Source organism: Mustela lutreola, chromosome 8 (genome assembly GCF_030435805.1).
Source record: "Mustela lutreola isolate mMusLut2 chromosome 8, mMusLut2.pri, whole genome shotgun sequence".
Lineage (NCBI taxonomy): Eukaryota > Metazoa > Chordata > Mammalia > Carnivora > Mustelidae > Mustela > Mustela lutreola.
In genome coordinates, this window is record NC_081297.1 from 21475137 (window position 1) to 21491282 (window position 16146).

Consider the following 16146-nt stretch of genomic DNA (forward strand, 5'->3'; position numbering starts at 1 on the left):
ATGGAGCATTGGGTATGCTACATTAAAAAACAATGAATTCTGGAACACTGAAAAGAAATAAAATAAAATGAAAAGAATATATATGTGATATAATTATAATTACATAATTATATATCAGATGTAGATTATATATTATATGTAATATATGTGAGATTATATAAGAATTTAATTAATTATATAATATATATAAGAATTATTTGTTTTATGCATTAGGATGGTGATGTGAATTTATTAAAAAAACAAAAACAAAAACAAAATCTGACACTTCCTCTTCCCCCTGATTCACTCACTAGTGGTAATATATCTGGGATATATTTAGACTCAAACTCTGTGGGGAAAGCCATATATTTGAGGGAACCTTCCATGGAAACCAGCATATTGAACTGGAGACACTGCTACCTTGTCCTTACGTAACGACTAACAGGTCAGAGCAGCAGAGAGAGTTGTATGCTCCCACGAGTACGTCAGAAACTCGAATTTAGAAAAAAAAATTGCATTTAATTTTTTATACCTTTACACACACACACACACCCACTAGATTAATCTCACATTTAAGGGTCATGGTCTCGGGGTCCTGGGATCGAGTCCCGTAGCGGGCTCTCTGCTCAGCGGGGAGCCTGCTTCCTCCTCTCTCTGCCTGCCTCTCTGCCTACTTGTGTTCTCTCTCTGTCAAATGGATAAATAAATAAAATCTTTAAAAAAAAAAGTATATCGCTAAGCATGATACGCTCTAGTTCCATCCATGTTGTTGCAAATGGCAAGATTTCATTTCTTTTGATGGCTGCATAGTATTCCATTGTGTATATATACCACATCTTCTTGATCCATTCATCTGTTGATGGACAACAAGATGGGATTGGGAGGGAGACAAACCATAAGTGACTCTTAATCTCACAAAACAAACTGAGGGTTGCCGGGGGGAGGGGGTTTGGGAGAAGGGGTTGGGATTATGGACATTGGGGAGGGCATGTGATTTGGTGAGTGCTGTGAAGTGTGTAAACCTGGTGATTCACAGACCTGTACCCCTGGGGATAAAAATATATGTTTATAAAAAATAAAAAAATTAAAAAAAAAAGTATAAAAAAGTATGAAAAAGTATTCGAAATTTGATTTTTTTTCTAAAATATTTTATGCATTGAACTTTTATCTTTATGAACTGAAAAAAACCATGAAGGAATTAATTATCCATATTCCAAGACAGGAACAAATTCCTTATACTTCTCTCCTGTTCAGAAGGGGGTGTGTGTGTTCCTTTACATTTTTCTTTACATTGGATACACAAATATAAAATAATCTCTTTCACTGGGAGATAGTGATTCCATTATTTTAGAATTCTTTACAGGGAAAGGTATACAGAACTCACTCATTCTAGGTCCTTCTTTACAAGGAAGTTGGTGGACTTGTGCTAGCTTTTGTGGACTCTGTCTTGGGCAGCCCGGGTTCCTCGACCAAGATCAAGGCATTCTAAACCATAGGTGTCGGGAGGTTTTCAGACAGCTCACACCTGAGTCCGGTCCCGGGAACTTCCTCCAGGAAACAGCTCCATTCACTGACTGGTGCACTGGGCCTAAAATGGCCCAGGACCTGTGCCTCAGTGAGGCACATCTCTGAAAGGGCCAGTGCGGTTCCAGAGCCCAGTGACATGGGCTGAGACCCCTACCGCCCCTCTGCCCAGTCCCACTCCCTTGGCTTCACGGGGCTTGCTGCTGGGAGGATTTCTAGTCAGCTTTCTGCATAGGAATCAGTGCCTCGGGGTCCACTTCCCTGGGAACCCGACCTAAGATACTCTCTAACCACCAAAATGTATCTTGTTTTTAACCGAATTCCTCTGAATCACTTCTTAAATTTTCCACTGAAGTATTTCTGATGCAAGAGGAACACGAACTTGCATCTCTAGGGGAGTCTAAATAGGCTCTTAGCCAGAAGCAGTTCTCCACAGGCTCAGCATTTCTCTTAAGTCTCTTGTTTTATCTAATGAAAATTCTCTATTCTACTACAGAATATATCCGTGCTTTTTTCTAATATAAAAACTTCCTCCAGGTATTCAAATGAAATGAGCACTCTGGGAAGACGTGGCAAATTTATCTTCTGAATTCAACGCGATCTGCCGCAAAATCCCTTCGAGACGTTAAGAAAGTGTTCCTAAAATTTTAATAAATGTATTTATTCATGGGTGTCACCCGTGGAGTCAGCTAATCATTAGAGGTGATATCTTTGTCATACAGTCCTGTAAAAAATGAACAGTATTAATTGTTCTTTTTTATAACCAGAATATTCTCAGCATCATCTTAAACACAGATTACTGAATGAAAAAAAAAAAATAGTCAATCTGAAAAGGCTAAGTATTGCCAGATTCTAACTATATGATATTCTGGAAAATGCAAAACTGTGGAGACAGAAAAATGCTCAGTGGTGACCAGGGGTTGGGGGAGAAGAGATAAATGAGTGGTGCGCAGGGGACTTTAGAGCGGAGAAATTCTTCTGTACGACACTGTAATAGTGGCTACGTGTCATGCCACAGACTGAATGTTTGTGTCCCCTTGCCCCAGTTTCACACCCTGGAATGTGATGAAATCTGGAGGTGGGGCCTTCGAGAGGTGATTAGCTCATGAGGGTAGAGCCCCCACGGAGATCAAAATAACTTTTGGTCCCTCCACCTTGTGAGCACACAGCAAGAAAGCATCGTCTAAGAGAAAGCAGCGACAATATACCTCAGAATCTGTATGCTAGCCTATAACTCATATTTGATGTTCTGCTTCTGAAATTTCTATGTTCTAGTTTCTCCAGATCCCTTCTGAAATTCAACATTTAAAGTACACAATGCTTAAGCCCCCATGTTGCATCACCACTTCCTCATATCAGGGTGGGTAGGAGAAGAATGAATGAAACAAGATGGAATTGGGAGGGAGACAAACCATAAGTGACTCTTATCTCACAAAACAAACTGAGGGTTGCTGGGGGGAGGGGGGTTGGGAGAAGGGGGTGGGATTATGGACATTGGGGAGGGTATGTGTGAGTGCTGTGAAGTGTGTAAACCTGGCGATTCACAGACCTGTACCCCTGGGGATAAAAATATTATATGTTTATAAAAAATTAAAAATTAAAAAAACAAATAATTGAGAAGGAAAAAAAAAGTACACAATGCTTTCAGGGCACCCGGGTGGCTCATTCGGTTAAGTGTTTAATGTCTGATTTTTAGCTCAGGTCATGATCTCAGGGTTGTGGGACTGAGCTCTGTGTGGGGCTCCGTATTCGGCGCTGGGTCTGCTTGTCCCTCTCCCTCTGCTCCTCCGCCATGTGCACTCTCTGTTTCTCTCCAATCAATCAATCAATCAATCAAATCTTAATAAAAAATAAAGTACACAATATGATGAAAAATATAGAGTACACAGGCCAAGCACACTGACCCATTATTTACCAGGCCCAGTGAGCCACTTAGGCAGGTTGTTTAAAACCAGGGGAACTAAAGTGCAGGCCAGGGGTGCCTGGGTGGCTCAGTGGGTTAAGCGTCTGCTTTCGGCTCAGGTCATGATCCCAGGGTCCTGGGTTCGAGTCCCACATCGGGCTCGCTGCTCAGCAGGGAGCCTGCTTCCCCCTCTCTCTCTGCCTGCCTCTCTGTCTACTTCTGATCTTTCTCTCTGTCAAATAAATAAATAAAATCTTCTTAAAAAATGAAATAAAATAAAGTGCGAGGCCAGTGAACACACAAGGGGACAAGTGCCAGATCGGTCCCAAGTCTGGCACGCTCTGTTGGAAATGTGCATTGCTGTTCACTGCATAACAACATGGCCAGAGCAGAACAAAGACCTCCACCAGGAAGGTGAGCTAAAATAGCACATTCAGGGCTCACAGTGTCCTTTCCATATATCCCGAAGGGCTCCGTCAGCATAGATGAAAGTAAAAGAAAGTAGGAGAGAGAGAAGGTTGCACATATGGTGGAGACTGTGACAGGGAGAGACAGGAGCAGGAAAAAAGACACTTCAGGAGAATGGTGGACTCATTTTAACAATAAGTTTCGTGGTTCAACTTAAAGGTACTTGTGGTTAAGTCACCATCCCTCAGGCTGTATCTGATGAGAGGTATTGGGTGGACCTGAGGTTGGGGCAGGAGGAAGCCAGAGGCCAGTGGGCAAGCCTGGTGCACTTGTACATGTGCGCACGTGCGCGCACACACACACACACACACACACCTGGTGCAATTGCGCATGCATACACGCATACACACACACTATCTCCTATTAGCCATAGGGGAAAGTGTCTCAAATGAATTCCAAGTCTAACGGGTGCTGAGATCAATAATGAGGTGGATCTCCTGCTGCAGTCTGCAACTGATTTACTCTCTGTATGTTAAAGCCAATGCAAGGCTGTCCCAACAGTAAAGCTATGCCCCCGCGCTACCTCCTGCCAAGGATGATTCCTCCAAGGGGAGAGGAAGTCCAGGGCGGGGGAGGGGTGCGGGGTACAGCCGGCATCACAAAGTGTGCTGAAGTCACCGCCCTCTTGTCTTTGCTGCATGAGGAGAGCGGGAAGCACACGGGCATTTACTTCAGTGTGTTTCAGCAGAAAACAGGTTAAGACATGCTGCTTTAGAGTACAGGGGATTTGTATGGTCGTTTGTTTTGACAAGAGTGGTTCTGAAACCAGTGAAAAATCCCACCATGGAAGCTATTCTAGCGCCATCAAAAAAGGGCAGGTGCATCACTGCGACCGCCTACTTGCCAAGTCTCTGCCCGGTTTTTGCTCAGAGTGGTCATTTCACATGGAGTCTGGACAATCCAAACCAGAGGTGAAGTTTTGACCTTTGTTTGAAAATACAGTGACATCTTAATGTCCAAGGGAGCACAGGTGAAGTGTGGGCTCAATATTTCTTAAATGGATGAATAATAAGGGAATGGTTTATAATAGTAGTTTTACTTTCCTTGATAATACGCAGTGAAATGACCAAAATGGATAAAATAACGAATGCACTGACTAAATGACTATGTCCATTGATTTAATTAGCCATGAAACAGGGTAGACCAGAAAAATAGAAACCAAGAAGTTCTCTCAAAAATAACCTTCCAATGTATTTTAGTAAATCTATAATTTAGCAACTAAAACTATCCTACATTCATACTGACACTATGGGTTTTTACCAATTGTTTCAGAAGGTTTATGGGATTTTTACATTAAGGACTTTGACAGACCACGCTCTCTTTATGAATAAATCTGCCCTTTTGGTTTTGCAATAAATCTCAGGATATGGTAGAAAAAACAAAAACAAAACACCTGGGATAAAAGTGAACTGACACTGTTAACTAACATTCAAATTCCCAGTAACTAAGACATTCTTCTGAACACCACAGTCTGCTTCATTCTATGTTCTACACGCAGTTATAATTCCTAATATTTGGGGGTATTTCTTTTGTCCTACAGGATGTTGAACTTCCTTGGTCACTCAGTCTGGGAACCAGTTGAAATATCTTTCTCATAACAATAAAAACTACTTCATACTGACAATTTACAGTGAAACACAGTGAAACATTCTTATGATTTTCATATAAATTTAATAAGAGCCAAGAGTCCCAAGGATAATCAGATGGATTTTTATCTTCATGATTAATATGCTTAGTGAAGGCAAAATTGATTGCCTGTTTTGAAAGAAAAAAAATATGCACAAGGAAGTTCAGTTTTAAAGAGCAGGAAGTAAGCTGTTGCCAAATATTGCCATACTCAATGACATAAATGGTTAAACGCTCACTGTAAAATATATCGGTTATAAATGTGTGTATATATATTTAATTATATATATACACTCACGCACACACGTATATATTTAATTTTAATTCTTTAGAACTCTTGGTTTGAGGCTATTTTGAGTTATAATTTTATGTTTCCTGAAGGACCTTCATAAAGTATAAAAATATTCATTTCTTTTTTCATTAATAATGGTTATCTCTAGTTTGGACTCTTAAGAGAATCATTTTGATCTACTTTAATTTCCATATCTAATAGCTTAAATATTCCTGGAAAGATGGAATGTGACCTCTGTTTGGACTAAAGAGAAACAGAAGAGTAGGGGGCACACAGAGACGTCTGGGCCGCATGCAGCGTATGTGAGAAGTCAGGAGGGCTTACACGGCTTGTCAGAAGGGCTACACAAACGAGAAACGTCAAAAGTCTGACAGAAGAGACCAAAGTCAGGGAAATCTAAAAGCTTCCAGAAGTTGGATCCAGCATGGAAGCTGATAAGGGCCTGAGAACAGATGCCAAATAGAAAGGCATCATTATTTTCAAAGGGAAGAGCTGCAGCCACTCAAGGCTAAGCTATAATAAATATAGAAGAAAGCTGAATGAATTTCAAAATGTATACAGACATACGTAGAATGTGTATATGTGCATTTGTGCAAGTACCGTGTGTTCACCCGTATGCACGCATGTACTCGCGCACATCGGTGGGTGGTTTGAAAGCACAGAGCTTTTCGCTAGTGACGGGGGCGGGGGGGGGCGGAGGCGGTGGGTGATGGGCACCAGAAGGGAAGCGCACACAAGGCTGTGGAGGGGTGAGTACTCTACTGCCCTAGTTCCTGCTCCCCCCCCTCCTCCCAGCTCTTACGAGGTCACACACTTAAAAGAAAATCAGGAATACATTTAGGGAACATCAAGAGTTGAGGAAACAGGACCTAATTCAGAGGCCCCCAAAGAGTGATCCCTTTTACTCCACATCAACTTTTGCCACAATTATGGCCAACTCCTTCCTAAAGGAAAAACAGTGATGGTAATGTAAATGGCTGACATTGCATAAATGAAGAATTTTCTGCCATCAACTAACCTCAAATAATCTAAAACGTGTGTGAATGTGGGAATATATATAAAATGTTGCTGGTCATTTCTTTCTTGTCATGAAGCCTGGAGCCCAGACAGACCCTAGTGGATTAACCGATTCATTCCTATTTTATCATTTCCAGATGGTGTGAGAGTTCCTGGTCGGACATATCTATGCTGGTGTGGCCTTAGCTATGCTCCGTGTTGGACCAGGTTGCGCACTTGACCTAATTGACTGTTGTTGTTCACTTGGTAGCTCTGGCCCACATTAACTGCAACTTTATTGAATAGTTAAAAAAAAAAAAAATCCCCCAATGCTGAACTCTTGATTTCTAATTTTAGGGCCATTATTCTTAAATACATTCCTTTTTAAATTCATGCTTCATATTGCTTCCAGGTTACATTCCCCAAAGGAAGACTCCTGCTCAAAAAAATGGTTCTCCAATGCTTTACAGGATTAAGGGCTGAAGTACCACTGTCCTAATGCCTGACTCAGCCTCACCCATGTTCTCCCTCTTAAGCCTATAATTGCAGAGGAAATAATGAACATTTCAGATATGATGGTGTTATACTCTTTGCTGGCTGGGAAAGGACCAGGAAAGAAAATGTTTTTGGCAAGCTTTTACTTACAGAAATTTTGAGTATTTTGGCACCAATCAATTATTAGATTTTTGTCTAAGCATAGAAGGCTTGAGATGGAGAGTAGGAAGCTATCTCTCCATCACACACCAGAAATACAGGCACTGAAGGGAATCGAAAGAGTTTAAAGCAATCTGCAGTGAGAGAAGATTGTTCAATTTCATACACACTTAAGAAACACCTGCTGTATAAGTCTTAGGAAGGCCAAAGTACAGATGGATGATGTACTGAGGCAGGTGGTAGAGAAGACCACTCAGGGGTCAAACAGAATTCTATGGTGGTCTTTCAGAAATCTCTCAGCTGTAGTGTCTTGACTACTTCTATGACCCAACCAGAAAAAAATGGCTGTGATGCCATCACTTCCAGTTAATAGGCCACTGGCGCTGGAGACAGAGAAAAATAGAGCTATGTTTAATTTAATCAATATTAACTTTTGGGAAATATTAATCAGTAGCTCACCTCTAAGCTCAGAGTGTTGTATGTGATTATTATTTTTAAAAAATGCATAATTTTTAAGATTAATTTTTCCCTCTCTGATGAAATGATTAAAAGTGATTACTTTGAAGTATATTGGGTTATCTTGCCCCATATGGGATTCTACAGAAGGAAAGACTAACATTATGTTAATTATATTACAATCAGAAAGACCAGAAGGAGCAAACAGCAAAGTCTGGATATTCTAGAACTTGGACTTACTTCCTAATTGATCAATCATTTGCTCCACCAGGCAGAAACAACCGTCATTTCTTTAGAGCTGTTTTTACCAAAACCTGGTTATTTCCCTAACCTTATGTTTTCTGTTTTGAGCAAGTTTGTTAGTGAAAATAACTCATATGAATGAACCCATTTATTCTTCATTAAGCCATGAAAGTTGTGTTTTATTTGTTTTTGTTGTTTTCTATTTCTGTCACTTCCAACTATTCTCAGAGAGAGTAACCAGTCATTTCTGGGTAAAATGTTGTCACAGACCAATAAGATGTTATCAGAAAAACTGTTATGAGAATTGTTGAAGTCACTTGATTTTTAATTTAAAAAAATCTTCTTAAAACAGTTTGTGGATGTGTGTGTGTTTTTAGTGAAGCAGTGTCACTTTTTTATTCTATTTCCTAGGCAACAAACAAACAAACAAACAAACAAACTTGTTTTCATAAAGTCTGGATGTTTTCGAGGTAACAACATATGTGTTCCAGGGAATTAGGAAAACCATGATAAAAGTAGACTCTAATACCCCAAGAGAACAAAACAGAGCCAGATAGATCTTGGCAATGAAAAACTCCCAGAATGTCTCAGACACACTTGGCCTGGTAAAACAGTTGGCCCTATTTCTGAGTGAAAAGAAAGGATTTAGCAAAGGTTATGATAATTTCCAAACATGACTAGGAATTTAGGAGTTGATTACTGCTTTCATATTTTAGAGAAACGGCTATATTACTACAACATGTTTTGTTTTATATAGATGTTATATTACTTATGCATTAAAATATATATTATGTATATATTATAGGCCATACATACAGAAATATGTATGTTTATGTGCTAGTAACAGTGCTCACGTAAAAGCATTCACCTTTAAGACAGAGTTAGAACAATAACCTGTGGTTTATCTTCAGGTTCAAAGGGAGGTACTTGTCAAATCCAGCCAACCTAATGGAGTATGGTTCATAACGGGACTGAGTTTTTCATGGTTTTCATTTGGAACTTTCCCCCTAATTTAACAAAATTCCTTCCAGCCTGATAATAAGTAAGAAATCAAGTAAGAACCATTTCAGAGTATAACATGCAAGCTTCTCCAAACATAGGCAAGGGGGAACCCAGGTCTTGTTGGCATAAGCCTGCCTGGTATTAGTTTTTAATGCCATTTTCTGGTTCTTGTGTTTTGTTTTGTTTTTCCTTTAAATTTAATGTTCCTGCCTTCAGTAAAAAGGAATTATCCCATCCTTTGATAAACTGTGAGGACTTCATAACCCACAAGAATAAATTTAAAGTCTAATAATATTCTCTAAGCCAAAAAGTGAACTGGGGTTGACTGGTTACCATTTTCTTTCAGCTTTTTTGGTAATCACCAGTGCTCATTTTAAAATTAGGCTCATGATTCACTAACTGAATCAAAATTATAAAAATGAACCATACATTAAAATCATGTTTTAAATAATTTATCTATAATTACTATATCACTTCTGATATAAAATGAATGTCTATTTTATATCATGTGCTGACTTGGAATTTATTTTAGATTTTTCTCAACTTAAAAGTTAAAGATCACTCATTCTCACTAAAATTAAAACACACACACACACACACACACAGAACAAGACAGTGACAATGATGATTTTTTAACATGGATGAAAAAAAAAAACAGAAAATAAGCCACGAATATCATAAAACACCATGTAAACTATATTATAGGAGAGCTGTAAACTTCAAGCTAAGAGAATCTGCAACAGAGTTTGGCTTCCTGTGGGGAGTTTCAAGGATAAATTCATGAAAAATGCGGTTTTGCTCTGCCCTTCAAAGTAGAAAAGCATTTACACAAGAGGAGGTAAAAGGCAGGGCGTTCCCAGCCACAGAAGTAGTGGGTCCAAAGTCATGGAGGTGGAAGACTACGGGCATAGTTGGATAGAGGCAGGGGGTGCTATTTTGAGGTATTATTTCATAGACAGAGACAGATAAGACAAGAGTTGTACTAAAGGATATGAAACTTATTTAGTAGGTAATTGAGAACCTATAAGCATTTTTCTTCTTTGTAACTTGTATGAATTTGTGTATTTTGATTAGTTTCCCTTTTATTTCCCCTCTCTCTGTTAGAGTCCAGACAGATAATTTACTATTCTTGGTTAACTATATAATTTGGTCCATATGCTTCAGAGTATTCAAGACTGATTATGATTAAAAAAAGAACTGGCCATCATGCAGACCGGGATGGTGTGGAGGTTAGATATGAGAGCATAGCCTAAGGGACCCTGACGCATGGGCTTGGTCAAGGGTATGCTTCCAAACAACAATTTTAATTCTGACAGGATGACACAGGGACTGTTAGAGATCATTCAGAGTGATGACAGGGGAGTAGATAGACCAGTTTCCAAAGCAAGTTTTCAAAGACAGTGGAATTAGCCAGTTTTACCCTCTGATGTACTTTATCTCACTTGCTTCCCACTTGTTTTTCTGAGTTAGATTCTCAGTATTCTATTAAATTTTTGGAACTATCCAAAATCCTTTCAACAAACTTAGTTTCTACTTAAGTTAACCCAAGTCAGATTCTGTTGCTTGGGGGAAAAAAAAAATCATTATTGTGTTGAATAAGAAAGATGCCAGATCTACTTTTCTATAATAGGTCCTAGAAGATGAATTTGGTAGTTTGCTACATGTCAGTAAATTAGATAAATCAGTAATGCAGCCATTACAGAGATTCTGGTGACTAATAAGGATGACTTGAACTAGAGTTTGAACAGTAAAATGGAAGCAAAGGGGCAGGAGGGGCAAAATCTATAGAATCTGCTGCCTGAGGTTTGTTTAGACTAAGGTAATGGAGGGGTTAAAACACACACAATGGAGGGGTTAAAACACACACACACACACACACACTCTTCTGCTCGTAAGTGCCCTTCCAATCCAAATCCAGGACAGTACACAATGGAGGGGTTAAAACACACACACACACACACACACACACACACACACACACACACACTCACTCTCTCTCTCTCTCTCTTCTGCTCGTAAGTGCCCTTCCAATCCAAATCCAGGACAGTACATAGTAGATTCCCAACTAACCTGGCTGAAGGGCCGTCCTGCTCAAGTTCACCAACACACCGAAGAGTGAGGAGCCTTCTCTAACTGAAATGTCACCTCTGCTTTCCCCTGTCTGCCTTACCCCTGCCATACCCCCTACCTGCCCCCTGACTTCTCTCTGTACTCTCTCCCTTTCTCTATCTCTCTCCATGCATTCCTTCCGCTTTCCTGATCCTCTTGTACAAACCCAGCCCTGCGTGATCTGGAAGGGACTTAGGAGATCATCTACTTCAGCTCCCTGATGAGGAAATATGGTCTAAGGAGTTATAATGATTTTCTCAGAATTGTACAGTTATTTAGGGACACATTCATGATTTAGACTCAAGTCTCCACAATTTTAGTCCAGCTGTTACCTCCCCAGCACTCAGTACATGTTTATTCCAAATGTCATGTAACGCTTTATGTAACTTCTCTCCCTGGATCGTCAAGTGAATCCAATGGAACATGCTTCCTGGCATGTCACTATGGGGGCCCTGATACCCCCATTGGAGAAACACTGGTTCAATTGATGATTTTCTGAAAACATCTGCTTGAATCGATCACAAAGCATTGCTGTAAAAACTATACCCAAAGATTCTGGATTTTGGATGTGGGCTTGGTTGGAGGCACCTCTTTGTAGAAACTTACAGAAAGAAGACATGGTTTAATGCTAAAGATCTTACTGTTTATTCATTTGTTTGTTTGTTTTGAACTATCTTCAAAAGCAGAATCTGTCCTATAACATAGTGGGCAAGAACCTAAGGCAAATGTTAGCAACTCTGTTCACACAACTAGTTATCCTTGTTATTATGATTATTTAGAATAATAATAACTTTTCAGCCCAAATTTCCCAGTCATTGTGTTAGACTCTGGAGATGAAATAAACAAGCTCCTCTTGCTCATGAGGAGCTCAAATTAGTGGGAAGTGATATATAAATGCATGAATGTGCATATATGTATGTATATATATACATATGTACGTATGTATGTTTGCATGTGTGTGAGAAGAGCTAAGAGTAAGTAGGGGAAGGAAAGAAATGGAAGATATAGGACAAGGAAGACTTTGATGGGACAGTGACTGGGAGGAACTAAGAGTGGAAATGACTGAGAACATTTACTCTTGAAAGACAGAAGATTTTTCCTGAAACAAATGGTGACAAAAAAGAGTTTGGTTGTGGATATAGTCACATTTAGAGGTAGAACCAAGAGGTTAAGGGTGTTTGTTATTTAAGGGAGTTATTTTCTATTCAAGGGATATAAGAACATTGGCAGAGTGAAGGATGTTCAAGGGAACAGCTGGGAGATTTGAGGATTATTATAGAAAATCAGTGCCAGGGAATGGGAAATAGATGTGTGTAGGACCCTTGACCACCAGCTAAGGTGATAAACCAAAACATTTAATGGTCCCAGTGAACATGATCAGCAGCAGCCTGGAAAATACAAATGGTTATAGTAACCCAATTTCAAAGACCAATAAAGCCATTATGACTGAATATGTCTTGGATATTTTTATTTATCCTACAGAGTTTGTCCAATAAATAAATGTGTTAATACACATAATGTACTTAGCAAGATGCCTGGCATATAATTAGAACCCAAATTTATCTTTTAAAAAATTGGGCATGGGGCACCTGGGTGGCTCAGTTAAGTGCCTGCCTTCAGCTTAGGTCATGATCCCAAAGTCCTGGGATTGAGCCCTGCTTTAGGCTCCCTGCCCGGCAGGGAGTTGCTTCTCCTTCTCCCTCTGCTCCCTACCCCCTGCTAGGGCTCGCTCTCTCTCTCTCTCTCTCTCTCTGTCTCAAATGAATAAAAATCCTTTTAAAAAGTTATTAATAAAAAAAATGGGACATAAAATAATTCAAAGTGCTGACTGAGAATGGAATTAAAATGTCAGATCACTAGATCTAGGATTATTAGGGAAAAAAAAGTATAAAGAAACTGTTTTATGGGAGAAAACGGGAAGCACTGAGAATCTAGAATTGCATTTTTTTCTTATTAACAATGTTTGAAAACAGGTTTTGGAGGAGTAATTAGAAAGTAGAGGATATGATGATCAGATGAAAATTTTAACCCTAAAATTTTAGATAGGATGATAAGATCCAGTGTGGGAGCTGGTTATGAAGGAAGAATATTTATGAAGGTAACTGAAATTGAAAAGGTCAACACTATACATGGGCTGAGTAACCTGGAAGCTGAAATTGCCCAGGATTTAGGATCTAGAGAAAAATCACTGGAAGGATAATAACCCAGATGTGTGGTCTTAAAAAGAAGAAAATTTAAAAAAAACAATTTTAATTTTTTTTTTAAGTAATCTCTACACTCAGCGTGGGCCTTGAACTTATAACCCTGGGACCAAGAGTCACATGCTCTACAGACTGAGTCAGCGAGGCTTCCCCAAAAGAAGAAACTTTTAAATAACTCTGTAAAAATAAACCTTTGAATGAGGCATAGAGTAGCCAGAAAGACAATGACCCTATTATTTAACACTGAAAATCTGAAGATTTTATAAAGAATAAACAGCCAGTCAAGCGGAAGCATCATAAATAGCAGAAATTCAGATTACAGTTAAAGGGATGATTTCTTACAAAATGTGTTATTGACAAGACTCTTGTTTTGACTAAAAGTTCTACCCTGTACTGTAGAAACAGTGAGGAGAAGGCAAATAGCCCAGGGGATGGGGAAAAGCTAACATGGACGGAAAAGACACTTTGGAAGATGACAGGTGACCAGAAGAATCCTTACCTTGTGTAAGTCTTGTGAACCTTTAGAAATAAAGAAAGGAGACGATAATGCTCCTCTAATGAAACTAACTTTCCCTACGTCTCTTAAAGGACGGTAATCACGGTCATCTGGTTGCCTAGAGGACATGAAAACTTGATGGTTAGGTTTATGGACAGAAAAACTTTACCCCCTACAACATACACTGATCTTCCTTCAATGTATGAACAGTCTTAGGCCTGGAAACAAATGTTGTTCATCAGGAATTCCCAGTTCCTCCATATGAGGATAGTAAAACAATCCATGCACATCCCATCTACTAAGGAAATCACTTACCTCCAAAGACACATTCTGGGGTGAAAATGATGTCATCAAGGGCAATGAAGATGTCCTCATTTCCAGCCAAATCAGCTTCAAATGTCACTTTGAATGCACTAGTGCTGGAGAGAGGAACATGTCCGTATATCCAACCAGTTCTTTTACTTCCAATCGCTGACCACACAAGGATGTTTAGTCCAGATTCCTCAATAGTATATACCTAAAAACGGGGGCAAAAGAAGAAAAGGCAACTCTTTATGGTTTGGATGTTAGAGACATATGGGCATCCTGGTTGTTAATGGAAGAATGGAGTCTGGCAATGGGATAGCATGACACCTCGGCTATAATACTTCCTTTCTGTACAAATTGGGGTTAGAGAGTGAGTTATTTTTTCTTTTTTTTTTTTTTTCTTTTTTTTTCTTTTTTTTAATTTTTTATTTTTTATAAACATATATTTTTATCCCCAGGGGTACAGGTCTGTGAATCACCAGGTTTACACACTTCACAGCACTCACTAAATCACATACCCTCCCCAATGTCCATAATCCCACCCCCTTCTCCCAAACCCCCTCCCCCCGGCAACCCTCAGTTTGTTTTGTGAGATTAAGAGTCACTTATGGTTTGTCTCCCTCCCAATCCCATCTTGTTTCATTTATTCTTCTTCTACCCACTTAAGCCTCCATGTTGCATCACCACTTCCTCATATCAGGGAGATCATATGATAGTTGTCTTTCTCTGCTTGACTTATTTCGCTAAGCATGATACGCTCTAGTTCCATCCATGTTGTTGCAAATGGCAAGATTTCATTTCTTTTGATGGCTGCATAGTACTCCATTGTGTATATATACCACATCTTCTTGATCCATTCATCTGTTGATGGACATCTAGGTTCTTTCCATAGTTTGGCTATTGTGGACATTGCTGCTATAAACATTCGGGTGCATGTGTCCCTTTGGATCACTACATTTGTATCTTTAGGGTAAATACCCAATAGTGCAATTGCTGGGTCATAGGGCAGTTCTATTTTCAACATTTTGAGGAACCTCCATGCTGTTTTCCAGAGTGGCTGCACCAGCTTGCATTCCCACCAACAGTGTAGGAGGGTTCCCCTTTCTCCGCATCCTCGCCAGCATCTGTCATTTCCTGACTTGTTGATTTTAGCCATTCTGACTGGTGTGAGGTGATATCTCATTGTGGTTTTGATTTGTATTTCCCTGATGCCGAGTGATATGGAGCACTTTTTCATGTGTCTGTTCGCCATCTGGATGTCTTCTTTGCAGAAATGTCTGTTCATGTCTTCTGCCCATTTCTTGATTGGATTATTTGTTCTTTGGGTGTTGAGTTTGCTAAGTTCTTTATAGATTCTGGACACTAGTCCTTTATCTGATATGTCGTTTGCAAATATCTTCTCCCATTCTGTCAGTTGTCTTTTGATTTTGTTAACTGTTTCCTTTGCTGTGCAAAAGCTTTTGATCTTGATGAAATCCCAATAGTTCATTTTTGCCCTTGCTTCCCTTGCCTTTGGCGTTGTTCCTAGGAAGATGTTGCTGCGGCAGAGGTCAAAGAGGTTGCTGCCCGTGTTCTCCTCAAGGATTTTGATGGATTCCTTTCGTACATTGAGGTCCTTCATCCATTTTGAGTCTATTTTTGTGTGTGGTGTAAGGAAATGGTCCAATTTCATTTTTCTGCATGTGGCTGTCCAATTTTCCCAGCACCATTTATTGAAAAGGCTGTCTTTTTTCCATTGGACATTCTTTCCTGCTTTGTCGAAGATTAGTTGACCATAGATTTGAGGGTCTATTTCTGGGCTCTCTATTCTGCTCCATTGATCTATGTGTCTGTTTTTGTGCCAGTACCATGCTGTCTTGATGATGACAGCTTTGTAATAGAGCTTGAAGTC

General features: G+C 39.5%; 1 protein-coding gene across 3 annotated transcripts in view; it reads right to left on the reverse strand.

The window, feature by feature from the left end:
* MALRD1 (MAM and LDL receptor class A domain containing 1) overlaps window positions 1–16146 on the reverse strand; it is an 808982-nt gene that overhangs the window by 169627 nt on the left and 623209 nt on the right. For all 3 annotated transcript variants that reach the window (XM_059183995.1, XM_059183996.1, XM_059183994.1), the window contains exon 34: window positions 14265–14466. In XM_059183995.1, the coding sequence (XP_059039978.1) occupies window positions 14265–14466 (202 nt within the window). The remainder of the gene's footprint in view (window positions 1–14264; window positions 14467–16146) is intronic.